The 27928-nt window shown below is 47.9% G+C and overlaps 1 protein-coding gene across 3 annotated transcripts; it reads left to right on the top strand.

Moving 5' to 3' along the window:
* The first annotated feature begins 573 nt into the window (after positions 1–573).
* LOC101158835 (actin filament-associated protein 1-like 1) lies at positions 574–27140 on the top strand. 3 transcript variants are annotated; one of them, XM_023958089.1, is made up of 16 exons: positions 574–877; positions 5414–5548; positions 5620–5697; positions 6463–6521; positions 9072–9180; positions 9252–9472; positions 13396–13542; positions 13632–13718; positions 17693–17759; positions 17841–18070; positions 18143–18240; positions 20855–20972; positions 23679–23766; positions 25945–26111; positions 26184–26294; positions 26440–27140. In XM_023958089.1, the coding sequence occupies exons 1-16, from the start codon at positions 862–864 to the stop codon at positions 26464–26466; spliced, it is 1758 nt and encodes a 585-aa protein (XP_023813857.1). In that variant the 5' UTR covers positions 574–861; the 3' UTR covers positions 26467–27140. The 3 variants fall into 3 exon arrangements, with proteins under 3 accessions (XP_023813857.1, XP_023813856.1, XP_023813855.1); XM_023958088.1 differs by having other exon boundaries at positions 575–877; positions 13363–13542; positions 20858–20972; XM_023958087.1 differs by having other exon boundaries at positions 576–877; positions 13363–13542.
* Positions 27141–27928: the final 788 nt, after the last annotated feature.

Genomic DNA, 27928 nt, shown 5'->3' with positions numbered 1-27928 from the left:
TATAGATTATTTCTGAATGTCGTGTTGCTGCCACAGATAAATGAAATTTCCCCATTGTGGGATTAATAAAGTCATCTATCTATCTAAAAAAGGTTAGTAAAAAAAGAAAATAAATAAATAAACATTTTAGCGGCAAAAAACAAACACGTTTGTGTGTTTGTGTGTATATTTCAGCATGTTTGTGTGTATATGTGTGTGTATATTTGTGTGTATTTCTGTGTGTATATTTGTTTGTGTTTGTGTGTATTTCCCTGTGTGTGTTGTGCATATGTATGTGTGTGTGTCTCAGTTGTGTTAGTGTGGACATAATAGCAGCAGGGGGGTATTCCAGAAAGCAGGTTCTGCTAGCTCCCACGGTAAGTTTGAGGCTAAGGAAGTTGATAACCTCAGTTTTCGGTTCCAGAAATGGAGGTATGTTTCAGGGTATGTCAAGTTGCCATAGCAACTCATGCTCTGAACATAACCTGGTCTGGAGCAGGTTTAGTTGAAGGTTAGTTTGTTTTCAGAGAGGTGAAGCAGCATGGCGTGTCCATTTGAAGGTGATTTAGTGGATGAAAAAGCTCAGATAATACTTCCAAACCCGCCTGCGGACAAACAGACACGTTTCCTGACCACAGAAAAGTCTTTTTGCTGAAAGATTTTCATCAAGTGGACCCAGGAGCTCGTCTTCAGGAGGTTCTTCTGTGTTGGCCCGGCTCGCTCTGACTTTCTGTACCTCCCACATAATGAGCGCTGGTCCGCCCACCCCCCTCCCCAGGCGCTGAGGTCACAGGGGGGCCGGACTCTGCAGTCAGACCTGGAGCTGCTGAGGAAGGAGCAGCAGGATCTGGAATCAGCATGAAGAGCCTGTGAGACGCAGACATGGACAAACAGAAAGGTACCGTACCGCTCTGCTGCTGCAGGTCCACTGAGGGGGACATGAGGGAATTGGACCGGAACACAGACGGTTCTGTAGAGAGCTGGAGGACCACAGGGTTTGTGGCAGAAACGTTTTACTGTTTGCTCTGAACGGGAGGCGCTGCGGCTGTCAGCTTTCTCTCCACGAAGAGTTCAAACGGTTCTGCTTCATGAAGATGTGCTGTGGTTCTGATGGATCAGTTCTCCATCAGTGGAACGTTCACGGTCGGTTCTCATGCAGACTAGTGTCTTTGCTGTTTGAACGGCAGGAAGCAAACTCAGACCTCGCCGTGGCGCTCTCTCCGCTCAGATGTTGCTCTTCATCGGTTCCTCCCAAGTGGTTCTGGTGCAGATTGTTCTCATTTGTGGTTCTGGTGGAAGGAGCTGTCAGATGTTGTCAGAGCCGGTTCCCTTTGGGGAAAAATCAGAACCTTTTCCTCCAAAGAGACAGCTGAATGGATGACAGCACTGATTCCAAACAACAGCTATGGAGCCTCAGAGTCCGGTTCCTTCCTCTCTGAGGATGATGAAGGTGTGGAAACATCTCTACCTCATGCTTCACTCTTCCCTCTGAAAGCGGTGGGCTGGGTCTGGACCAGAATGTCATAAACCGATTATATCCCTGTTAGGGGTGGGCAGCAGGTCCTCAAAGAGACGAGCCCGGTCCCTTAGGTCTTCTGGGACCCTCATCTGCAGGATTTGTCCCAGTGATGGTATGTTGGCTCCCGAACCACCCATCTGTCCTCCTCCATGCCCACTTCCTGCTGTGGCCCTCTGGGGGCCTCTGGGGGCCTCACTAATAGACTGTTTAGGTTCTGTCTGTTTGTTTGTGTCTTCAAAGTTTCCACTTTCCTCCTGCTTGTTCTCCAATTATCTTTCTGGATGTCATCTGATGACAAAGTGAAAAACCTCCAGGTCCCGCCTGATGATCCGACCCCCCCACGCTGACCGGAGCCAGCAGCCATTAGAAAGGCTTCTTCATGCGGCGGCTTTGAGAGGCTCCAAACAGCTGAGAAAACCTCAGCTGTTAAATCTGTTTGGTGAACTGGGATGTTATATATACATATTCCATTTGTTGTCTTTCTTTTTTTTCTAACTTGTTCTGCCCATCAAATGAGCAAACAGATGAAGCTGAAGCGGTTCCTTTAAGTCGACACACCATCCGGCACCTCCTCCTCAGACATATGATTTTCTAGCTGCTCTAGTTCACTGAAGGTTTTTTCCCATCATTCCTTTCTATTCAGGTTCAGTTATTTTACATTTTCATCAACAAATGGAAGTTTCCAAAGTTCTAACGGATCAGCGTGAAGCAGAGGAAACTGGACGCTCCTTTTCCTGTTGGTGAGAAAGATGGAGTGAAATTTCATGGCTGTGAAATCCTGCAATGTGATCTTAAAACCCCAATAATTCAGATGACAGTCAAACATCAGGTTTCCCTCTTGAAGTCTGGGATTTGAAGGAAACTGCAGAATGAGTTTAGCTGAGTGACTGCAGGTTGAAGGGAAGGTTTTGAATCAATTCTGGTCCAAACGTTTAGCTTCAGGCGCTCCGACGTCCTCTTAAATGATGTAAACAGGACTGTGTGTGTCCTGCTGCTTCAAAGGCAGAAACAGGAAGTGATTCTGATGCTCAGATAGGCTGCGTTCAGAAACACAAACCAGTGATGTTTTCTTGTCTGTGCAGCAGCGTCCGGCCGCCGTAGGCGTGTAAGGCATGTGCGGCGCAGCGTTTAGGCAGCAGCACTCTGATAAGCAGATGCTCTAACCGTCAGCAGAGACGGGTTAATCAGAAACGTTTAACCTTCAGCTCCCACCCCCACCCTGAATGGACTCACTCTGTGGACATGGACGGGTTTGGGGGACAAAGGCCGGCTCTTCTCAATGGTGGCATTCAGTCCAGAGATTTGTTGACTCTGATGTTCCTTTCAAGGAAAAACAGAACAGGATTCCATTACTTCTCCAACTAAAAAGTCTCAGCTGTTTTATATTGTGTTGTCAGGCTGTTATGTTGTGACCTCCATCGGTGCTGGTCACCAACAGGGTACCGGTGAAATGAGACTAGTGTTGCTGGAAGAAGGAGAGGAGGAAAGTCCTGAGTGTTGGACTGAGAGGAGAGACTTTGAATGTTGGAGCAATGACAGGAAAAGGTAGAGCGTTAGTGATCATGATGCAGAGGAGGAAGGTAGACGGGCTGTGTCCAGGAGACCAGGTGGAGCGGCAGCAAGGCTGGACGCTCAGGAGCAGCTTGTTCTATCATGGTGGAGGTGAGGAGAAATGTAGGAGTTACCTTAAAGGAGGACTTTGTTAGGAGTGATGTGGAGGTCAGAAGAGTGTCAGAGGGATGAGTCTGAAGATAGAAATAGAAGGTTTGATGGTTCATGTTGTTCGTGGTTTGCCCCACCGGCAGGAGCTGGAGGAGAAATTCTGGTTGGATGTTGATGAAGTGATGATGATCATTTCTAGAAGAGAGAGAGTTGTGATTGGTGCAGATTTCAATGGAGATGTTGGTGCAGGTAACAGGTGATGTCCATTTTTAACCCTTGTCATCTTAGATAACCCCCCCCTTCCATTGACGTGTTCTCCCTACTATGACAAAGGTGGATAAAGGTGGAAAGATTTCATGTAATCCATGGACACCAGTGAAGATCACAAATCATTGAAGAAAAAAGGTTCAGAGCTCTGTCTGGTGGGTCTAGATGACCCACCTCCCAATGTTAAAGTGCCTAGGATAGAACAAGGGTTACAGGGGGAGATGTGCATAAATGTGAAAACTACAGAGGAATAAAGCTGATGAGCCAAACAAAGAAGTTATGGGAAACAGTAGCAAGACAAACTAGACGTGAACATTTGTGAGCAGCAGGATGGTTTCACGCAGAGAAAGAGAACTACAGATGGAATCTTTGCTTTGAGGATGTTGATGGAGAAGAGAAGGTCAGAGAGAGACACTGTCTCTGTGGACCTGGAGAAAGTTTGTGTCCCGAAAGGAAATGTGGTAACATATGAGGAGGTCTGGACTGACAGAGACGGATGTTAGAGACAGTGTGTGTGTGTGTGGGGGGGGGGGGGGGTGCTGAAGGGGGACAGAGGAGTTCTAGGTGGAGGTGGGATCACATCAGGGATCAGCTCTGAGGTCTTCTGAGTCCTCTTCAAAGTGGTTGCATCGTGTGACGTGTCGGTGAAGCGTATGATGTGTCGATGCAGCGTGTGACGGGTCGGTGCAGCGTGTGACGGGTTGGTGCATTGTGTGACGGGTCGGTGCATCGTGTGACGTGTCGGTGAAGCGTATGATGTGTCGATGCAGCGTGTGACGGGTCGGTGCAGCGTGTGACGGGTTGGTGCATTGTGTGACGGGTCGGTGCATCGTGTGACGTGTCGGTGAAGCGTATGATGTGTCGATGCAGCGTGTGACGGGTCGGTGCAGAGCTGGCCCTGGAGATAACTAGCATGTCAGCGGACTCGCCTTTGGGGGGTGCTGGAGCCCACCCCCACAGACATGTTTTAGATTGTTGGAAGGAGCCCTCTTCTAATGAAGCATGCTCCCCGTGAGCTTCAGGGTTAACACGCCACTCAGACGTCTGCATGCATGTGCTTACTGCACACTCTGCAGCACATCCATGATATTGGAATGAGCAGCAAATGTAGGAGGAGCTTCCATGATGATGTAATTCCTGTTCTCTGCGTTAACCATTAAATGCCACTCAGAGTCGTGTTGACTGTCGGTGACGGTGTGAAGGCCAAGCCAACAGCCCAGCTGCTGCTGGATTCCTCTGCTATGGTTGCATCAGGAAGGTGTGGGAGGAGCTTTGGGGTTCACCTGAGAACCACATCCATGATTGTAGATGTCACTGTTGTCTCTGGACTCAACAGAAGTTCTAGTGTTTCTAAGAACTTCCTCTCCTGGGTTTGGGTCTGTAGCAGGTTCCATCATGTTGCAGGAAGAGTTATTCACTTTCATGCACAATATGGGGTGGGGGTGGGGGACCAAGAACTAACCTGCTGGTCCCTTAAAAGAATAGTTCCAGTTGGTGGATCTTAAAAAAACATGATGAAGTTAATTCAGTTTTGTTGAAGGTTTCACAGCTGGAACATCAGGGACTGCTGAGGTGTTATGGCTGTGCACAGACAGGTACAGGTGTGCTGACTGACACAAACCTCCAAGACTCATGGGAAAATCCTTTAAGGTGATGCTTAAGGAACATTGGTGACAGGGATAACGTCCCAGACAGAAGGGTTCTATTTAAAAAAGACAATCAGAACCAAAGTGAACATCTAAAACGTTCCCACTGATCCATGTGGGGTTTTTCTGGAGGACCCATCCCCGATAGATCAGCTGATGCTCTGGCTGGCATCTTTGCTGCTGTGATGTCATGTTTCCAAAGCGGTTCCTTTTCCTCGTCTCTGAGAACATTTCTGGTTTGGTCCAAAGATCTCATGAAGCCATATTTTCCAGATATTTAGTAACAATGAACATGAAGATCTTTTTTGTGGTTCTGATGGCCTCCTGGTTCTTCCTGCAGTGCTGGCCAAGCTGATCTGGGACCTGCAGTCCTTCCTGTCCGTTCTGGACTCGGAGAACTTGAGTTACATTGCTCAGGCTCAGAAGAAGTCCGTCTCAGAGCTGCTGTCCAAACTGCAGAGCCAAGACTCTCCAGGTGACCGAAGCGCTGTTCTGATGGGAACTTTCTGCAGAACCTCATTAAAGCTCATGCTTGTTTGTGTGCAGTGGAAGATGCTGAGTACATGATCATGAGCTGTCCATCATCGTCTCCTAGCAACGATCCTCTGGACACACCTGCCACAGGTGAGGGTTTGTTTGCTGCATCCAGTAGGGGATGACAGAAACTACAACTTTAGACTTGAAAATTATTTTTAAATCAGCAAAGATGTAATGATGAGGTTCAGAACATCAACAAAAACAGAACCAGACAGGACAGAACACCAAGGAGGACATGAAACCAAAGCAAGCCGACCTTCCTGCAGGTTCGGCGACTGTGACTCCAACCAGAACCGGGATCGCCTTTGTCTCGTGTTCAGAACCGGTTCTGTCATATGATTTAAAAACAACACATGGATGCAGATCTTAACAAAAAAGATTTAAATAACTTTTTTGATAATTCTTTTTGAGTTTAGGTGCAGTTACACCCAGCTTCCTGTAGGGGGTGTTGCAGCAGTTTCACCAGCTCTAATGGATTCTTTTTAGGCCATAATGATTGGTTTGAAGTTGACATATGAAGCAGGTTTGGTTTCAGCAGAAAAGAGGAATATTTTGAGTCGTCTTTCATGTTTATTATTATGATGTTTTAATTCTTTTCTTTTTTAGCGATGAGCGGATCTCAACCAAGTAAACCCACAGGTCTGTGAACAGCAGATAAACACCAATTAACAGGACAGTTCTATCCCTGAGGAGAACCAATCAGATGTCTGGTTCTCCTCGACTTTAAAAAACATGTCAGGTCCAATTCCCACGGATGATGCAGAACTCCACAGGACAAAAGCTCCTCAAGACGCAGGACGCTGATTCTCTGGTCCATGAGAACTCTGACGCTCACATTGGTTTGTGTTCAAGGTGTCTCCTCGTCGGAGCTGCTCCCTCTTCAGGACTCCTCCCTCTGGAAAAGGAACGGGGTGAGTCCCCCTCCACGATCATGTGACACCAGTTGACGGACAGATATCATCTGAACCTAGACTCTGATCTGGACCAAGAATCTGATCTGGATCTAAACTCTAATGTGGTCCTAGACTTTAATCTGGACCAAGACTCTAATCTGGACCTAGACTCTGATCTGGACCAAGACTCTGATCTGGATCTAAACTCTAATGTGGTCCTAGACTTTAATCTGGACCAAGACTCTAATCTGGACCTAGACTCTGATCTGGACCAAGACTCTGATCTGGATCTAAACTCTAATGTGGTCCTAGACTTTAATCTGGACCAAGACTCTAATCTGGACCTAGACTCTAATGTGGTCCTAGACTCTGATCTGGACCTAGACTCTGATCTGGATCTAGACTCCAATCTGGACCTAGACTCTGATCTGGACTTAGACTCTGATCTGGATCTAGACCTTAAAGTGGTCCTAGACTTTAATCTGGACCAAGACTATAATCTGGACCTAGACTCTAATGTGGTCCTAGACTCTGATCTGGACCTAGACTCTGATTTGGATCTAGACTGTAATCTGGACCTAGACTCTGAACTGGACCTAGACTCTAATCTGGACATAGACTCTAATGTGGTCCTAGACTCTAATCTGGACCTAGACTCTGATCTGGATCTATACTCCAATCTGGACCAAGACTCTGATCTGGACCTAGACTCTAATTTGGATCTAGACTGTAATCTGGACCTATACTCTAATCTGGACCTAGACTCTGATCTGGATCTAGACTCCAATCTGGACCTAGACTCTAATGTGGTCCTAGACTCTGATCTGGACATAGACTCTGATTTGGATCTAGACTGTAATCTGGACCTAGACTCTAATCTTGACCTAGACTGTAATCTGGATCAGACTCTGATCTGGACCTAGACTCTGATCTGGATCTAGACTCCAATCTGGACCTAGACTCTGATCTGGACCTAGACTCTGATCTGGATCTAGACTCTAATCTTGATCTAGACTCTAATCTGGACCTAGACTCTAATCTGGACCTAGACTCTAATCTGGACCTAGACTCTGATCTTGACCTAGACTCTGATCTGGACCTAGACTGTAATCTGGGTATTGACCCAAATCTAGATCTAGCCCCTAGTCGGATTTGGTTTTCTCTGGAACAGTGGAGCTGAATCGTTCTCCTCACCACAAAGAATCCAAACGTTCATGAAGCAGAACCCCCCAAATGTCTCCTTCAGGAACCCTCAGATGTTCTTCAACGTTTCTTTCTAACAGATTTGCCGTCGTTTCAGATTTCAAACGAGCTCAGATGCTTCAGAAATACTTCATTTCAGATCAAGAACTGGTCTGTTCAGATCATAAAATGTAGATAAATCATAAAATGTCTCTGGACGGAAAGAAATCTGTTTTCAGGCAGAAGGAGGAAGCGGAGGACGGTGTGTGATGTGGGTCACTAAGGACAGACTGGTTCTGCTGAGGTCTGGGAGGGCTGGATCCATGACGGGGGGGGGGCAGGAACTCACTGTTTATAAATGGGACCATCTCCTCAGCATCTGATTGGCTCACAGCCTGGAACCAGGAGGAAGTGGTCGTTCATGGCAGCTGATTAGCATCTGGGCTATGTTATTCACACACGCATGCACTACAAACACAATTATCACACAACAAACACACACAAACTAAATGTCACAATGCAGCAGGCTTTAGGAAGGTCAAGAGAAACTTGCATCCCAGAATTCCTTGCAGCTGCCTCCCGTTCAGTGGCTTTAAGACGTTCCAGTTTGGGTTTTGGATTAGTTCCTGTGTGCCGATCCAAACCTAGCCGTCATTTCCAGATAAAACACTAAGCTAACTTAAAGCGAACTTAAAGAGGAAGTGCTATTTGTGCCACAACAAAAAAACAAAATCACAGTTTTGAAAATATAACTTTCTAAGTTGAACATAAATAAATGTCTATTTGGTATAAAATACATTTTTTTTACCTTCATAAATCTGATTAATATGATATCATCTTTTTTTAATATAAATGTGCCACCAAACCAGCCAAAAACAACAGACAGGAGGGTTGGGATTCCCTCCAATCATGTCTTGGTATTGATCAGCAGGAATCTGTAACCTGAGGTTCAACAGACCAACGTGGATTTTTAGCTTCTATTGAAACTGGGACTGAAGAAGAAAATATTTCTAATCAATCAAATCAGTGACTTTGTTGGCTTTGGTTCCATTTTATTTGGTTGAATGAATGAATTTATATCAGAGGTTTTCCTAAAACCGTAAAATCCCTTCAGGAGTGGGCATAACCATAAATAAAGTGGATAAAGTTCATCTGCAGACGTGACACTAAATCCTTGGCCTTGTGTGATCAAGAAATCCTCTGGAATGAATACATTGCAAATACAGACCATAATATTCATGAAAAAGCAGGCTCCTGTGTTGAACAGGATGTTTTATTTTGAAAGGAACTCCTTTGTCAAAAGTAAAAGAACTCAACAATGATTTGTCTGAGTCCTGGTTTTTCCAGAAACTTTACAAAGACTGATCTTCATCTCCTCGAATGCAGAACCCCACTGTGCCCCCCCTCCCTTCAGGAGGTTTGGGAGGAGACCAGGAAGACACGTACGAGGAGGCGGAGCCTTACATGGCTGCAAGCCCCACCATGCACAACAATGGTACTTAAGAAACACAGAGCTGTCCAGAATCACGACGAAACCACCAACCACATAGTTCTTCTCAATTCCAGAGAAGGCGGAGTCAGACAGCAGCCACTACGAGTCCTACGGGGAAGAGGAGGAGGATGAAGATGCTGATGTCAAGGACAGGGCTCATTACATCCAATGGAGCAGCTCGCAGCCGTGCCTAAGACCCGCCCCCGAGTCTCGCCTGTGTGGTTACCTGTGGAGGAGGAAGTGGCTCGGCCAGTGGTCCAAACAGCTCTTCATCGTCAGAAACGATGTGCTGCTGGTGAGGGGGCGGGGCTTGTGGGTTATGGACAATGTACGGCGACTTGACATTTAGCCTCTGAGGAGTTGATGAAATGATAATTTAAAAGAAAAACAGGACGAGATGAAAAACTAAAAAAGATGGGTAGAACAGCCAGGAGGGGTAGAACAGCCAGGAGGGGTAAGACAGGCAGGAGGGGTAGGACAGGCAGGAGGTGTGGGACAGGCAGGAGGGGTAAGACAGGCAGGAGGGGTGGGACAGGCAGGAGGGGTGGGACAGGCAGGAGGGGTAGGACAGGCAGGAGGGGTAGGACAGGCAGGAGGTGTGGGACAGGCAGGAGGGGTAGGACAGCCAGGAGGGGTGGGACAGCCAGGAGGGGTAGGACAGGCAGGAGGGGTAGGACAGCCAGGAGGGGTAGGACAGGCAGGAGGGGTAGAACAGCCAGGAGGGGTAGGACAGGCAGGAGGGGTAGAACAGCCAGGAGGTGTGGGACAGGCAGGAGGGGTGGGACAGGCAGGAGGGGTAGGACAGGCAGGAGGGGTAGGACAGGCAGGAGGTGTGGGACAGGCAGGAGGGGTAGGACAGCCAGGAGGGGTAGGACAGGCAGGAGGGGTAGGACAGCCAGGAGGGGTGGGACAGCCAGGAGGGGTAGGACAGGCAGGAGGGGTAGGACAGCCAGGAGGGGTAGGACAGGCAGGAGGGGTAGAACAGCCAGGAGGTGTGGGACAGGCAGGAGGGGTGGGACAGGCAGGAGGGGTAGGACAGGCAGGAGGGGTGGGACAGGCAGGAGGGGTGGGACAGGCAGGAGGGGTGGGACAGGCAGGAGGGGTGGGACAGGCAGGAGGGGTAGGACAGGCAGGAGGGGTAGGACAGACAGGAGGGGTGGGACAGGCAGGAGGGGTGGGACAGGCAGGAGGGGTAGGACAGGCAGGAGGGGTAGGACAGCCAGGAGGTGTGGGACAGGCAGGAGGGGTAGGACAGGCAGGAGGGGTAGGACAGGCAGGAGGGGTGGGACAGGCAGGAGGGGTAGGACAGGCAGGAGGGGTAGGACAGGCAGGAGGGGTAGGACAGGCAGGAGGTGTGGGACAGGCAGGAGGGGTAGGACAGGCAGGAGGGGTGGGACAGGCAGGAGGGGTAGGACAGCCAGGAGGGGTAGGACAGGCAGGAGGGGTAGGACAGCCAGGAGGTGTGGGACAGGCAGGAGGGGTAGGACAGGCAGGAGGGGTAGGACAGGCAGGAGGGGTAGGACAGGCAGGAGGGGTGGGACAGGCAGGAGGGGTAGGACAGCCAGGAGGGGTAGGACAGGCAGGAGGGGTAGGACAGCCAGGAGGTGTGGGACAGGCAGGAGGGGTAGGACAGGCAGGAGGGGTAGGACAGCCAGGAGGTGTGGGACAGGCAGGAGGGGTAGGACAGGCAGGAGGGGTAGGACAGGCAGGAGGGGTAGGACAGCCAGGAGGTGTGGGACAGGCAGGAGGGGTAGGACAGCCAGGAGGTGTGGGACAGGCAGGAGGGGTAGGACAGGCAGGAGGGGTAGGACAGCCAGGAGGTGTGGGACAGGCAGGAGGGGTAGGACAGGCAGGAGGGGTAGGACAGCCAGGAGGGGTAGGACAGGCAGGAGGGGTAGGACAGCCAGGAGGTGTGGGACAGGCAGGAGGGGTAGGACAGGCAGGAGGGGTAGGACAGGCAGGAGGGGTAGGACAGCCAGGAGGGGTAGGACAGGCAGGAGGGGTAGGACAGCCAGGAGGTGTAGGACAGGCAGGAGGGGTGGGACAGGCAGGAGGGGTAGGACAGCCAGGAGGGGTAGGACAGGCAGGAGGGGTAGGACAGCCAGGAGGTGTGGGACAGGCAGGAGGGGTAGGACAGGCAGGAGGGGTAGGACAGCCAGGAGGGGTAGGACAGGCAGGAGGGGTAGGACAGCCAGGAGGTGTGGGACAGGCAGGAGGGGTAGGACAGGCAGGAGGGGTAGGACAGCCAGGAGGTGTGGGACAGGCAGGAGGGGTAGGACAGGCAGGAGGGGTAGGACAGGCAGGAGGGGTGGGACAGGCAGGAGGGGTAGGACAGGCAGGAGGGGTAGGACAGCCAGGAGGTGTGGGACAGGCAGGAGGGGTAGGACAGCCAGGAGGTGTGGGACAGGCAGGAGGGGTAGGACAGGCAGGAGGGGTAGGACAGCCAGGAGGTGTGGGACAGGCAGGAGGGGTAGGACAGGCAGGAGGGGTAGGACAGCCAGGAGGGGTAGGACAGGCAGGAGGGGTAGGACAGGCCGGAGGGGTGGGACAGGCAGGAGGGGTAGGACAGCCAGGAGGGGTAGGACAGGCAGGAGGGGTAGGACAGCCAGGAGGGGTAGGACAGCCAGGAGGGGTAGGACAGGCAGGAGGGGTAGGACAGCCAGGAGGTGTGGGACAGGCAGGAGGGGTAGGACAGGCAGGAGGGGTAGGACAGCCAGGAGGTGTGGGACAGGCAGGAGGGGTAGGACAGGCAGGAGGGGTAGGACAGGCAGGAGGGGTGGGACAGGCAGGAGGGGTAGGACAGCCAGGAGGGGTAGGACAGGCAGGAGGGGTAGGACAGCCAGGAGGTGTGGGACAGGCAGGAGGGGTAGGACAGGCAGGAGGGGTAGGACAGCCAGGAGGGGTAGGACAGGCAGGAGGGGTAGGACAGCCAGGAGGGGTGGGACAGGCAGGAGGGGTAGGACAGCCAGGAGGTGTGGGACAGGCAGGAGGGGTAGGACAGGCAGGAGGGGTAGGACAGCCAGGAGGTGTGGGACAGGCAGGAGGGGTAGGACAGGCAGGAGGGGTGGGACAGGCAGGAGGGGTAGGACAGGCAGGAGGGGTGGGACAGGCAGGAGGGGTAGGACAGGCAGGAGGGGTAGGACAGGCAGGAGGGGTAGGACAGGCAGGAGGGGTAGGACAGGCAGGAGGGGTAGAACAGCCAGGAGGTGTGGGACAGCCAGGAGGGGTAGGACAGGCAGGAGGGGTAGAACAGCCAGGAGGTGTGGGACAGGCAGGAGGGGTGGGACAGGCAGGAGGGGTAGGACAGGCAGGAGGTGTGGGACAGGCAGGAGGGGTGGGACAGGCAGGAGGGGTAGGACAGGCAGGAGGGGTGGGACAGGCAGGAGGGGTAGGACAGGCAGGAGGGGTAGGACAGCCAGGAGGGGTGGGACAGGCAGGAGGGGTAGGACAGGCAGGAGGGGTAGGACAGGCAGGAGGGGTGGGACAGGCAGGAGGGGTGGGACAGGCAGGAGGGGTAGGACAGGCAGGAGGGGTAGGACAGGCAGGAGGGGTAGGACAGCCAGGAGGTGTGGGACAGGCAGGAGGGGTAGGACAGGCAGGAGGGGTAGGACAGGCAGGAGGGGTAGGACAGCCAGGAGGTGTGGGACAGGCAGGAGGGGTAGGACAGGCAGGAGGGGTAGGACAGCCAGGAGGTGTGGGACAGGTAGGAGGGGTAGGACAGCCAGGAGGGGTAGGACAGGCAGGAGGGGTAGGACAGGCAGGAGGGGTAGGACAGGCAGGAGGGGTAGGACAGGCAGGAGGGGTGGGACAGGCAGGAGGGGTAGGACAGGCAGGAGGGGTAGGACAGGCAGGAGGGGTGGGACAGGCAGGAGGGGTAGGACAGGCAGGAGGGGTGGGACAGCCAGGAGGGGTAGGACAGGCAGGAGGGGTAGAAAGGGTCCCTGCTGGTTCAGAGACTCTGAGCTGGAGGCAGAAGAGGCAGCAGAGATGAAGATGCTGAGGTTCTCTGAGGGACCAGGATGGATCATTGAATCCATCAGAGGATCAGATCCTATATGTTCTGGAGATCCATGAAGGGCAGCAGATGGAGACTTTGGACACGTTCAGAGACCATGGAGTGGTTTTCTCCTAACCCCACAATCAATTCTCTTGAAATAACTGGTGCCTGTTCTTTGGCTGCTTTAGTGCTATAAATGTGCTCGGGATCTTCTGCCTCAGCTGGAATTGAACCTGCGTGGCTGTCAGGTCTTCTACAAGTCAAAGACCCACTCTAAGATCCAGCACCAGCTCAAAGTGGCGCCGGTGGGTTTTGATTCTCTGGTGTTGGGCTACAGCAGCTTCCAGCAGGCTGAAGAGTGGAGGACGGTAAGCAGAAAGACTGACGCCGCTTCAAACGGATCCGGATCGTCCAGAAAGTCTAGAACCAGAACCGGGGTGACACTTGATCTGTGCAGGTGATCGTGGACGTCAGCCTCAGAAGTGAGGAGAAGACTCAGAGCTTCTCGTCTCTGATGGAGTCAGAGCTGCTGCCGTCCTCCAGGGTAAAACATACAAGAAAGCCCCCAGTTACATCCATGCAGCTTTCAAATCCCAGCTAATCTCATGATTGTTTGGGATTATTCACAGTTGAATTCAAAACTACCGGGCTACAAAACGTTTGAAGGAATGATGTTGTTTCCAAACCTCAATCAGAACTGAAGTCACTTTCTGAGCAGAGAGATGTTCACATTTAAATCAGCTTTGATTCAGGATCTAGAACCCTCAGAGAACGGCATAACGGTCCGTGTTCCAACCAAATTAAATCTGATCTCAGCTTTGATTTTTTTTCACATTCAGTCCATGTTTTACTAAATGAAACATTCAATGATAAAAGACACATTTATGAATCAAAGTCTTCTTTAGTGTTTTGGAAATAAAAGTGGAGGATTTTCCAGAGTCCAACTCTTGATGTGAGGAGACGCAGTCAGCAATGAGTAGCCGCGGTTACATGGGCAAAATATCTTGATCGGATCAATGGTCGGATTAGAATTCAACCGTGTACATGGGATCAGAAAAACGTTTTACATGCGCAGCCCTTTCGGTCAACATAAATCAGTCGCACATGCGTAGTTCTGTTTAAAATACTGGAAGAGAAGTATTTTATTTTATTTTTTAGAATTAAAGTAGGTCAGGTCTAAGAGGTCCAATATATTTGACTCATTTTGCCCACCATCTCAAACCTTTATCTGTTTGCATCTTTATTGCAAAAGTCAGTCTTTCCATAACATAAATATCATGTATTGTTTTATACCAATCATCTACTGTTGGAGCATCAGGTTGTAACCACTTTCTTGTCAAGGCCTTCTTCCCTCCCAACAGCAATATTCTCATTACATATTGGTCTGCTGCAGACTGCATGTGTTGTGTTACTGTTCCCAGGTATAGAGCTGAGGCATTAAAGGGAAAGGTTTCTTGAAATGTCGTCTCCAAACATTTATGGATTTCTTGCCAAAAGGATATGAGTACAGGACAATCCCAGAATATATGGTAGTGGTTGGCTTCAGATGAGCCACATAACCTCCAACAGCCTGTACCAACACCTTGATGTCTCTTTTGTGTGGGGGTGATGAAGAATCTGATGATGCTTTTCCATCCAAATTCCCTCCAACTATGTGAATGAGTGGTTCTCCATTGGGATTTACAGATATTTTCCCATTCTTCCTCAGTGATGTGCAATCTTCCTTCTCATTCCCATTTACTCTTAACATATTGAGTGTTTGTGTGTCGGGAGTCCTGTAGACCCTTGTACAGTTTGGATATTATTCTTCGTCCGCTCCCAGAAGTATAGGCTGTTATAAACACTTTCAGAATGTCATTGTCTAATTTTCCTGATCCCTCAGCCAAGATCCCATTCAGTCTATGTCGTATCTGTAAGTACCTAAAAAAATCCCTGTTCTCCAAACTGTATTCTTTCTTACACATTTCAAAACTTTTTACTGCCCCCTTTTTTATTAGGTTGCAGTATGCTGTGACTCCTGTTGTTCTCCATGTTTTAAATCTTGAGTCTGTCCTGTTAGGTATAAAATCTGTGTCGTATGCTCCCCATCGCAGCACCTTTTCTGCTCCCTCCAAACTACAGTTTTTAGCTATTTTCCGCCATATTTTTAGTGATATTTTTAGCCATGGGTTTTCGTCAGAGTTATTTGTCGGTTTACTATCTGCTATCTTGGTTTGGATGGGAGGTTCTGTGTGTTCTCCCTCTTCTATTTCCTTCCACCTTGCCCTAAATTGTGGATCGCAGAGACCTACAAGTGGTCTTATTTGAGCCGCATAATAATAATCCCTGAGGGTTGGTAGTGCCATACCCCCTTTGTCCTTAGACAGTTGCATTACTTTGTATCGTATTCTGGGTCTCTTACCCTTCCAAATGTAACGTGAAATCATCTTGTCCCATTCAATGAATTGCTGATCTTTTATTTCAATTGGTAGCATCTGGAAAAGATACATTAAGCGAGGCAGGATAACCATTTTAATTGTGTCTATCCTTGAAGATTGGTAGATGAATCCATCTGGAAATGTCTGATTTTATTTTTAAGTTTAGAGGGGCATAATTTGCATCAAATAATTTAGTAATATCCTGGGTGAGGTTAATTCCTAGGTACTTCATTGTATTTGTAGTACATATCAGGTCATATTTATTCAAAAGCTGTTTCGGTGGATTAAAATTGAGAGTTAAGAACTGGGTTTTTTGGACATTTAATCTGTAGCCTGATAATTGTCCAAATTCTTTTAGGGATGACATTAATATTGGTAAATGTTTGTTGCTTTCACATTCTTTGACATTCACTTTCCTTTAAGTTAGCATTCACTTTCCTCCGAGTAAGCATTTCACATTCCTTCAAGTTAGCATTTCACTTTCCTTTTACTTGCACTTCACTTTGCTTTAACTTTGCATTTCACTTTCCTTTAGTTTGGCATAAAACTCTGTGCAATTCCAAGAGACAAATTTACATAAACTTTTGGGTAATAAATACCCCTAACGGAGCTCACAGGTGGAAGCCGGGGAGGAGGGTGGGGCAAAGAACGCAGTGCTGCAGTAAAGAAGGATGAACAACTTACACACCTGGACTTAAATAGGATGCTGCACAGGTGAGTTGATTAACTGACCCACCCTAGGGGAGTGGCCTAAGTAAAGCCTGCCTGAGTTGCCTGCCCGAAATGCTCCCAAGGTCGCTCACTTTATAGTCTACGTTTAACACTGATATTGGCCTGTATTGTTTGCAATCTAATTTATCTTTTCCTTCTTTTGGTATCACTGAAATTATAGCGTCCCTCCATGAGGAGGGGATTGTTCCCTTTTGTAGTACCCAGTTACATATTTTGCAAAGTTTAGGAGTTAGTTGAGCCCTAAAACATTTGTACCACTCAGCTGGGAAGCTATCTAGACCTGGAGTCTTCTGTGGTTTAAGCCTGGATATTGCAGCCTTCACCTCGTTTTCCGTTATTTCTGCCACCAAGGTTTTATTTTGTTCCTGTGTGACCTTAGGTAAATCTAGGGATTCAAGAAAAGATCCTATTTCATTTATGTTATCTAGTTTTGGCTGTGCGTATAAATTTTTGTAATATTCTTCAAAACAATTTTGGATATCTTCTGGTTTATATTGTATTTCCTCTGTTCGGGAGTGTCTTATTTTAGTGATTGTGTTATCTTTTTGTTGTTTTCTCAATTTGTATGCTAATAGTTTCATTGCTTTACTTCCTGCTTCGTAATATCCCTGTTTTAGAAAAACCAATTTCTTTTTAACTTCTTCTGAGTATATCTCATCTATCTCATTTTGTAGTTTTTTTAATCTTTGTTCTGTTATCATGTTTCGCTCCAATTTTATGTTTTTTTTGCAAATCTTTAAGTTGACATGTTAATTGATTAAGCCTCTCTTGTTTACGCTTCTTTAACGATGAGGAGAGCGAAATTATTTTTCCTCTTAGTACAGCTTTATTCTGAACGGCGCGTCTACATGACTCATTTTTCTTCCGATCAGGCATTCTTTCCAATTACTTTTGCCCATGTAAACGCGGCTAGTGATTGCAGAACGCTCCACGCCGTCCGAATCCTCTGACATCAAAGTCCAGATTCAGGGTCAGTTTGGATTCATGAAGAACTTCTCACTGCGTCGGACCTGAAGGAGCTGCTTTGTTTGGTTCTGTTCAAACGGATCCCAGTTTGTTCCCTCGTTAGTCCGGGCCGTAACCCTTGTTCTATCCTAGGCACTTTACCGTTGGGAGGTGGGTCATCTAGACCCACTAGACAGTGCTCTGAACCTTTTTTCTTCAATGATTTGTGATCTTCACTGGTGTCCATGGATTACATGAAATCTTTCCACCTTTATCCACCTTTGTCACGGTAGGGAGAACACCTCAATGGAAGGGGGGGTCATAGGATAGCACAAGGGTTAAACACAGAGCAACAGGCAGGAGAACTTTACTAAACGGGTTAGAATGTGAACATGTTTTTGGTTTGTGTCCCGTCTGTCTTCAGTCCGGCTCAGTTCAGGAAGATTCTGAGGACCAGAGGGATCCTGAATGTCCCACGAGGATGGATGAAGGTAGAGAAGAAAGGCGAGTGGCGCCGTCACTGAACACTATGAAGTCTGGGGAGTAACAGGCCGGGCTCTTGGGTGTGACAGGGTTCCTGAACGTCCTGATGAACTGTCAGTGGCAGAACCTTCGGTGTCAGGTGGAGGGCGGCTTCCTCTACATGTTTGGAGAGGAGGAGCAGAAAGAGGAGGAGAGGGGCAAAAGCGAGCGTTGCCCTCAGTACACCGTTCAACTCAGAGGTTGCGAGGTCAGAGCCGGGCCAGACCACGCCTTCAGGGTCACACTGAGCATGCTCGGGGACCAGGTTGCTGTGTTGGAGGTAAGTTGGATGAAGTGGAGCTTAAAGCTGGTTTATGTAGGAGTCATCCGTGTCAGACCATTATTTCTCCAGGTGAGCTCTGCAGAGGAAAAGCAGCGATGGCTCAAGCTGCTGCAGGATGCCAGTTACCATGACAACACCATTCAGGAGCACACTGGAGATGCTCTCAGGTTGGAAATATACTCCTTACCTGTTCAAGATAGATAGACAGATTTTTATTTGTCATTGTCACAAGTACAATGACATTAAAAGTACAACCTGGTCAGTGCAATATTCATACCTTAAAAATAAAGGCATGGATGAACAGCAGCTTCCTACAGCTAAACAGCACAACCCCCCCCCCCCCCCCATCAGATTCATTCCTCGTCAATGTCCCAGTTCACATTCAACAGTCCTCCTCAATCCCCAACCTAGGAGTATGGTTTGACCCTCAGCTAAACTTCCATACCACAGAAAGACCTCATTCCACCACCAACAACAAAACCTCTCCAAACTCCGGCCCCTTCTATTACTTCCTGACTCAGAAGCTCTTGACCACCCCTTTATCTCCTCAAGGTTGGACTACTGCAACTGCCTTTTTTTTGGGATTCCCAACAAGAATATAAAAAAACTTCAATACATCCAAAACAAGGCAGCCAGAATCCTAAAGGGAGTCTGGAAGTATGAGCACATCACCCCCATCCTGAAATCGCTGCACTGACTTCCTGTTTCATCCCAGATTGAATACAAACTTCTCATCATCACTTACAAATGCACGGTCGGTCAGACACCTCCATACCTCCAGGAAGTCCTCGTTCCCCAGAAACACCATCGTACATCCCAGTGGAGCTCCTCCTGCAAATTCTTTAGGAAGTTGCTGCTACTTTTCATGACAGCTTTCCTCTACGAAGGCTGAGGGCGCCTGAAGTGGAAGCTGTGAAAATGACCTAACCCTAACCCTGAGGAGAGAAGAAACAGCAGGAGGTAAAGTGGATTTTCAGCTGAACCAGGAAGCACAGCAGGATGGAAAGCCTTCCTTCTCCAACCCTGGGTGATGTTCGGCAGAGTGTTGACCTCATCTGGAAAATCAGGCAGATAAGGACATCTAGTGCCTTCCAAGCTTCCATCAACACGTCATGGATTCTAGGTTTGGAGTTCTCATTAGCAGGGCCAAAGATGCTAAGAACAATCAAGTCAGGAGAAGACAACATCCCTCCTGCATTTCTGGAGGATGTGGTTGGACTGTCTTGCACAGGGGTCTGCAACCTTTACCACTCATAGAGCCGTTTGGATCAGTTTTCCACAGAAAGTAAAACACCGGAAGCAGCAACAGCCTTTGGAAAACCTGCTGTTTCCAGTGAACAGCATCATTTCACTGGTCTTTGAAGTTCCTGAAGAGATGTTCATTTTTTGGTCATCTGTCATTTGGTAGGTTCCGATGAGAACTATTTCTATTTTAAGCTGGCAAATATGTCGTAATTACCCAGCAGTTAATCCGCTTTTCCAATAGATTTTTGTCGGCAAACTACTTTTTTTCTCATCTGGATCAGGATGTTTTTGGGAAAAGCTGCATGTTTATTCTTGGATGTCTTGCCACATTTGAAACTTTGTTGTTTGCTAATTCCTCGTTACACATGAATCATACCGGTAAAGTCGTTCCAACAATTTATCCAACAATTCAACCAACAAATTATGTCGGATAATTTGTTGGTTGAATTGTTGGATAAATTCTTGGAACGACTTTACCAGTATGATCTTGGTCAGCCAGGGTTTTGTTCACGAGTGAGGGAAGACCGGAGCATGAGATTGACAGGCGGATCGGAGCAGCGTCTGTAATTATGCGGTTGCTGTATTGGTCTGTCGTGGTGAAGAGAGAGCTGAGCCGAGAAGCAAAGCTCTCAATTTACCGGTCGATCTTCGTTCCAATACTTACCTATGTTCATGAGCTATGGGTCATGACCGAAAGAACGAGGTCCAGAATACAAGCGGCTGAAATAAGCTTCCTCCATAGAGAGGCTGGACACTCCCTTAGAGATGGGGGAGGAGCTCAGTCACCCTTGGAGAGCTCGGAGTAGAACCGCTTCTCCTCCACATCGAAAGGAGCCAGCTGAGGTGGCTCGGGCATCTAGTCCGGATGCCCCCTGGACGCCTCCCTGGAGAGGTGTTCTGGGCATGTCCCACTGGGCGGAGGCCCCAGGGAAGACCCAGGACACGCTGGAGAGACTACGTCTCTGGGCTGGCCTGGGAACAGCTCGGGGCCCCCCCCAGAGGAGCTGGAGGAAGTGGCTGGGGTGAAGGAAGTCTGGGCATCTCTGCTCAGTCTGCTGCCCCCCCGACCCGATCCCGGATAAGCGGAGGAAGATGGATGGATGGAATTATCCGACAATTTAACCGATAGTTTGGCTGATCATTTGACCACCGATCCTCCAAACCAGGGGGGTCAGACTCATTTTCACTGGGGGCCACATCAGCATAGTGTCTGTCCTCAAAGGGCCAGATGTAACTTATACATGTAACTAAATGTAATGAAAAATAAATGTAACTACTCCTTAATGTTAAATAACTCATTATTTATTTATTATAAATTTTTAAAGTAACAATTACAGTTGCATAGAAAACATTTGTTTGCTTGTTACTTTAGCATAAATCCTTTTACATTTGATTCTGTCAGGTTGGGTTATATGGACAGTGTTTGGGCCACAAGCCTTGAGTTTGACATATGTGCTCTAAAACTTTGAAATTTTATTTAACTTCCTGTACCCTCCTGAGTCTGAATGTTATTCTGTTTCGTTTTTGGTTTCTCAGCAGACTGCAAACCCGCAAGTTTCCCACCTCCAACCCTTACATGGACGACCCCTTCGCTGTGAGTGGAACATGCCAGGACCAGCCTCTGTACTCCAACACCTCCATGCTTGAGCACATGGTACATACCAGAGGAGAAGCATCTTGAAACAGATACAATTTGCTGTGGTATCTACTCCATATTCATTTACTCTTTAACCCTTGTGCTAGCCCAGAGGTGGGTACTGAGGGCCGCATTCCTGCATGTTTTCCAGCATACCCTGCTCTGGCATGTTCTGATTGGCTGGACACACCTGAACCAGGTAATCAGCCATGATTAGGGCAAGGATGTCTGGAAATCATGCAGACACACCGGCCCTCGAGGCCTGGAATTGCCCACCCCTGTGCTAGCCTATGGGGTCCAGATGACCAGGGGCCTCATTTATAAAACTTTGCGTAGGATTTGCATCATAAGTGGCGTACGGATGAAACATAGGACGTGCGTACGCACAGAAATATTGGGATTTATAAAACCGTGCGCACGCACATCCTACGCATCTTTCCCTTAATAAATCACAACCAATCCTAAATGCAGTGCAGCTTTTGCGGCTTCATGACACGCCCATAGTTGCCCATAAATAGTCTGTGAAACGCCCACAAATGAATATTCATTGATTGCGAAACCATGGCAAACACCGAGAGGAAATGAAAAAAACGTAACTTGCTCAATGTGAAGTAGAAGTTATCGTTGGCGAGGTGGAAAAGAGGAGAAAAGTGTTGTTTGGGGCACAGTGTGGGCATTACTAATGCCAAAAAGGCACGTGAGCGGCAAACGGTGGCAGACGCTGTAAATGCTGTAACCTCACAACCTCAGACCGTGGCCGAAATAAAAAAGAAATGGTCGGACATCAAAGTCGAGGCAAAAAAACTTCTAGCGCTCCATCGGGAGGAGGGGGGGGGAGGGGGGGCAGGGGCACCGGAGCGCCAGATGCACCGCACCGGGTGACACGCGTAGTTCCTCCGAGTGCTCCTCTGCCCAAAAGCCCGCAGAGGTCCAACAGGACGGCTGGAGGAAGTCTGAACCGGCTCATAAGCCACTCGTCCTCTTTGCCAGCAAGTCTTCTTGCTGTCTAAAGATGCGTTCACTCCCAATTCTTCCATTTGCCACATCTTCTAAGATCAGCCATTGTGCGTCATTACGCATTGTGATGGAGCATTTTATTTCCCTCCATTTAATTACATCTGACAAGCTACAGATGTCGGTAATAATCCACGTGGAAATGGGAAATTGATCAGCAAATGTAATTTCTTGTTGCTTTCTGAATGGTTGAGACATACGCCATACATTGTTTTATCAAAAATAAAACAAACTAAAGGCATATGCATGAATACCATAATTCTGTAGCTTATGAAGAAATGTTTTAATATGAAAACAACTTTCCCCAGTGGACAATTAATGCATCTCTCTCTATCTATCCATCTGTCTGTCTGCACCTCTATCTGCTCCGCCAGACGGACACATTGAGGAGAAAATCAGTTTTGTACATTATTTCGTTCTGTTAACTATATTATTTATGAGGATGAATTGCACAACATGCCAATATTGCAGAACATATTTCACTTTTCTTTCTGCAAATAAGTGTTCATTTGAATTTCTGTTGTAATTTTCGTTTGATTTGTTTTTTTTTGTTTGTTTCACTGCTGATCGATCAAACGGGTGTTGGTGTAGCTGTTAATTGTCAGACTTGCTTTGTGAAGTCTTCATGTTATTTCTGAGAGGCAGTATTGTCATTTTCACTTTCACGTGTTTCTTCCATCTGCCGACGGTGTCGCCGTTTCTCATTTCACCCGTTTTTGTGCGTACGCCTGGGTCAGAGCTTGAAGGACCGCACATTTTCCCGTCAAGTTTGCTTTTTATAAATCTCAACTATTGCGTAGTAGAGAGTGGCGTACGCCTTCTTTTGTGCGTACGCAACCTTTATAAATGAGGCCCCTGATCCTTACATTGACATGTTCCCCCCACCATGACAAAGGTGGATAAAGGTGGAAAGATTTCATGTAATCCATGGACACCAGTGAAGATCACAAATCATTGAAGAAAAAAGGTTCAGAGCACTGTCTAGTGCAGAGGGGGGCACTGAGGGCCGCAGTCCTGCATGTTTTCCAGCATACCCTGCTCTGGCATGTACTGATTGGCTGGACACACCTGAACCAGGTAATCAGCCATGAGTAGGGCAAGAGTATCTGGAAATCATGCAGACACACCGGCCCTCGAGGCCTGGAATTGCCCACCCCTGGTCTAATGGGTCTAGATGACCCCACTCCCAATGTTAAAGTGCCTAGGATAGCACAAAGGTAACAGGGAGGTTGCAACTTTTTGTAAACAGCCTCTAGAGGTCATTTGAAAAACGGCAACATTTGACACTTTTGGAGGTTCAGGAGAACGTAACCAGAGAGTGAAATGATGGTCATCAGAGCTCAGTGGAGTGATGTTAATTGAAGGAACTCAGAGAAAGTTAATACGGTCAGACGCAGAGGGGAGCCTCAATGGAGAGCTGGGTATCGGGAGAAGAAGGTGAGAATCCAGAGTGAGTCTGTTAGCAGAGGTTGGTTCAGATACTGGAAGAACCAGAACCAGAAGGCTGAACTGTCTGCAGAGAAAAGAACAGGCAGAGGAGAAACTGAGGAACTTGAGGAGAGCAGCGTCCAGCTCCAACAAACCAAGGTTAGACAGCAGAAGGACTTACTAGGCGTGTCAAAAGCTGGATGAAAGTGCAAATGCGGCCACTTTTACCCCTCGTCTGTGAGAACGTGACATCAGCCATCTGACATCATCTTCTACTTTCAGCTCCATGGCTCTCAGGACTCAAACCAGCGGGCGTCAGTGCTGTCCAGAGACCCAGTGACGTACAGCAACACTGTCTTCAGGAGCCACAGTGAGTCGTCACCACAGTACAGCAACAAGACAAACCCATCTGTCTGGACCGGCAGAAGAATTTCCTTTGGGTTCAGGCTGGAGGGAACCAGAAGGTTTTTGGTTCCTGCAGCCGTTCACAGCAGAAACTGATGAGGTCCCAGTCCAAAGAAACCCCCAGAAACATACAAAACACTAAATAAATGAAATGCCGACAGGTTTCAATCAAACTAAATCCAAATTAACCAAAGTAAGCAAATGTTAGCTGAGAAGAAGATCAATGCTAACAAGGCTAAATGTTAATTTGGCCTAAAAGCGAACAACAACGATTATTGATACATTTGAAAAAAAAAACTAAATAAAAATCCTTGATTTATGTCCTTGTGAATGTAAAACTGTAAACTCCTAAACTGAGCTTAAAAAACAAAAAGGCAAATATGATTGTTACACATTAAACTAGCCGCCAACAATTTAAAGAATAAAAACCTCCAATGTTTATGAAATATGGGCTGAGTTTATGATTAACTGCAGATCAAAAAGTTACCTGGAAAAAAACTAATGAGACCAATGCGTAACCCTTGTGCTATCCTAGGCACTTTACCATTGGGAGGTGGGTCATCTAGACCCACTAGACAGAGCTCTGAACCTTTTTTCTTCAATGATTTGTGATCTTCACTGGTGTCCGTGGATTACATGAAATCTTTCCACCTTTACAGTAAACCCTTGTTTTTCGCGGGGGTTAAGTTCCAAAATAACCCGTCATAGGCAAAATCCGTGAAGTAGAAACCTCTCTTTTTTTCAATTATTATACAATTAAAAACTCTATTATACATTGAAAAGAAAGAACAAACCATTTTACAGGCTCAAGCATTTGTTTCTCAAATGACGGTACTTTAGAAACGTTTTTTAACAAATAACTTCTGTACTGTACTGTCTTAAACACTAAACACTGTCGTGTTTAAAATGATTATGAAAATACACAGTACAGTGGGACAAATAGTGACTCAGGTGTATTTCACTGCTCTACAGACTGAGCCGCTGCATCCTGACTCCGCTCTGCAGTGTTTTCTTCTTTTGAAGCCCGCGGTGCAGCTGTGTTTGTTCAGGAGAAGAACATAGTGATAGGCAGTTGTTGCTCTTTTTCTATGGGTTTTAGAGAAACTCGAAATTGCAAGAGAATTTGCACGACGTAATGTAAATTTGGCAAGCTGATTTACGTACGTGTACATATTAAACTGCAACGTTATTGACACACAGGTAGAGAAGAAGCGGAGTGACTTTTTAGCCAATCAGAATCGAGAACACAATGCACGATGCAAATCCATGAAGTAGCGAAACCGTGAAAAGTAAACCGCGTTATAGCGAGGGATCACTGTATCCACCTTGGCCATGGTAGGGAGAACACGTCAATGGAAGGGGGGGGGGGTCATCTAAGATAGCACAAGGGTTAAGAGGAGAAGCAGTGATGATGATGTTGACAGGATGCTGAAGGTGGAGCTACCAGGAAAGACCATAGAGGAGGTTGATGGATAAGAAGGACATGAGGGAGGAGGATGGAGAGGAGAGAGGGAGGTGAAGGACTTCCTGTGGCGCCTCCTAAAGGTGAAGAACAAGAGCGGAACTGTTTCTGTCCAGAACAGCAGCTGTGATCGCTGGTTGGAAACAGGATCTTTTTGGATCAAACTTCTTGTCTAAGTCCTGAACCTGAGAGTCCAGTTCCATCTGCTGCACACCTACAGTCTGGTTTTTAAGCCTTCCTGAAGGCCCACAGAGCTTTGAGTCGGATGTGAATATTTATGTTTGCTGAGGTGATCATGCTGGAAGTCCTCATGCATGTCCGTCCTTAAGGTTTCTTGGTCAGGTGAGCTACATCAGAAATCCAGGTGGTAGACCGCTCAGGGGCCCATAGAGAGAACGAGTTCATGCACATTTTTCTACAACAGGTGAGGTTCAGTCAGCGGGGAGAAGGTGAGACGCAGGCGTGTCAAACAGATTTCTCATTTTTAACCCCCAAAATCCTGCAGACTGGAGCCCGTTAGTGCTGTGCACGTGAGACGTGCGCGGTTAGGAATGAGCAATGTGACGAAGGCTTCAGGCTGCAGTGTCACATGGTAAAAGGATGAAGGTCTGAAAAGCTGAATGCAGAAGTAAAGAGCTGCTCCCTGTTGACACCAAACCTGTTCCCGTTCCTGCGTCTCAGACAGCAGAGGCGCTGAGGTGCAGCGGAGCGTCCAGAAGCTGGAGCTGGCCGGGAAGGCGGCGGTGCAGCTCCGGGCGGGTTCAGAGACAAACCTGCCGTCCGTCGGGAAACAAAGCAAGCGCGCCTCCTTCAGACAGTCGCTGGCTCTCTACACCGAGCGCGCTCAGGTAGGTGTTGCCCTGTAGGCGGAGCTGAGGCCGGCTCGCAGCCCTGACCTCTGACCTTTCTGCTGTGTGCAGGCGAGCATCCTGAACCCTCTGCTGCGGCGGACGGCGTCAGCTAAAAACTCTTTACGACGAGCTCCTTCAGCGCTTTTCCTGGAACATGGGAAGGTTTTCCAGAGAAAGAAGGTGCGATGGGTTAGGAGCAATGAGGAGGAGGAGCCGTTTCTGCCAAAGTTCACATCAATCCAGAAAACGGGCCCAAAAGGCTGAAGTTTAGACAGATCTGACATCCTTGTTGGACTCATTGATGAAGGTTTTTCTGTTTTCACAGGAATGGGAGACCAAAGCTGCAGCTTGACGGATGTTCTGACCGCATTGGGCGCTGTGGTTCTCATCAGTTTGTCTTCATGTCTGCAGACGATGAGGAGCAGAGCTGCTTCTGATCATTTTTAACTCAAACCCCTTTCAGGTTTTGACGTTTCTGTGGATGAAATGTGTGTTTGAACCAAAGTGCTAGCTATTATTTTAGTGCAGAAACAATATTGTGTACCTAAATCTTCACTTTCGTCATTTTTATACTTAGAAGAATGTAAAGGTCTCTGCCCTGCAAAAGCTTTTACTTTGAAGGAAACAGTGGAGTCAAAGTTAAAGGAAACCGTTTTTTATTTTCCTGAAGAAGAGATGTTCTGATCAATGTTGTGTCTCCAGTGTCCATCGTCACAATGAAGGTTCTCGCTGTTCCACAGCATTAAACTGCTGTCAGAACCCTGGACTGGTGACTGATGTCTGATGACAGACATCGCTTTCCAACATCATTCATTCATCATTCGGATGCATTTCATTTTCTGCACACATTAGAGAAACTTAAAGCTGAGTTTCAATAAGATCACAGCTGTTTATTTTAGTGGTAGCTGTTTGTTCCTAAGAAACGAAGATTTTTTAAAAATCTGATATTTCCTCCACTGCAGACCTGCGATCGTCACGAACGTTTTAACATTGATATAAAGTTAATAAAGTTCATATCTAACCCTTGTTCTATCCTAGGCACTTTAACATTGGGAGTTGGGTCATCTAGACCCACTAGACAGTGCTCTGAACCTTTTTTCTTCAATGATTTGTGATCTTCACCGGTGTCCATGGATTACATGAAATCTTTCCACCTTTATCCACCTTTGTCATGGTAGGGAGAACACCTCAATGGAAGGGGGGGGGGGTCATAGGATAGCAAAAGGGGTAAAGATAAAGATGATATTTGACTGACTTTTAGTCTCCAAACTGCCGTTCATTAAGAGGGTTTGGATCATCATCACCTTGATCACTGGATCCTCCTTGGTTCTAACCATCATCTGGAACTGTTCCAAGTGTGACACCCCCCCCCCCCCCCCATAGAAAAGGGTTCACTTCCTGCTCCAACTAATTGGAGTCAATTCAGTTGCCATTTCTTTGTGGTACGGCTGCCGCCATGTTGGAGCCAGACGTCACCAGTAAGCAGTGATTGGTCCGAGTCGGTCTGAGTCACTGTTTCTATGGCAACCACTCTCACCAATCAGGAGAGAGCTTGTTAGAGGACCACACCCCTATCACTTGAAAGTGGCGTACACCAAATCTGTCAATGGTTCCAACTACTTTTATTGAAGCGTCTGATTGGTCAGATTGTAAAATGAGGATTTATCAAGATGTTAACACAAAGGTATCAGATCCAGAACGGTTCTTCTGACCAATAGAACGACTGAGGAACAGCTGTTTGTTTATCTATATAAACAAACTGGGATTTTGGCTTTTTGGAGCCACTTCCTGTTTGGATGCCAGGGGGCGGGGCC

The sequence above is a fragment of the Oryzias latipes genome, chromosome 9 (genome assembly GCF_002234675.1).
Source record: "Oryzias latipes chromosome 9, ASM223467v1".
Classification (NCBI taxonomy): domain Eukaryota; kingdom Metazoa; phylum Chordata; class Actinopteri; order Beloniformes; family Adrianichthyidae; genus Oryzias; species Oryzias latipes.
The sequence above is the reverse complement of the archived record's forward strand: the minus strand, read 5'-3'. Positions and strand labels throughout refer to the sequence as shown.

Coding starts and splice junctions, on each gene's coding strand:
- LOC101158835 (XM_023958087.1), top strand. Junction 5,698..6,462: donor TCTGGACACACCTGCCACAG/GTGAGGGTTTGT, acceptor TTTGTGTTCAAG/GTGTCTCCTCGTCGGAGCTG. Junction 26,112..26,183: donor TCTACACCGAGCGCGCTCAG/GTAGGTGTTGCC, acceptor TGCTGTGTGCAG/GCGAGCATCCTGAACCCTCT.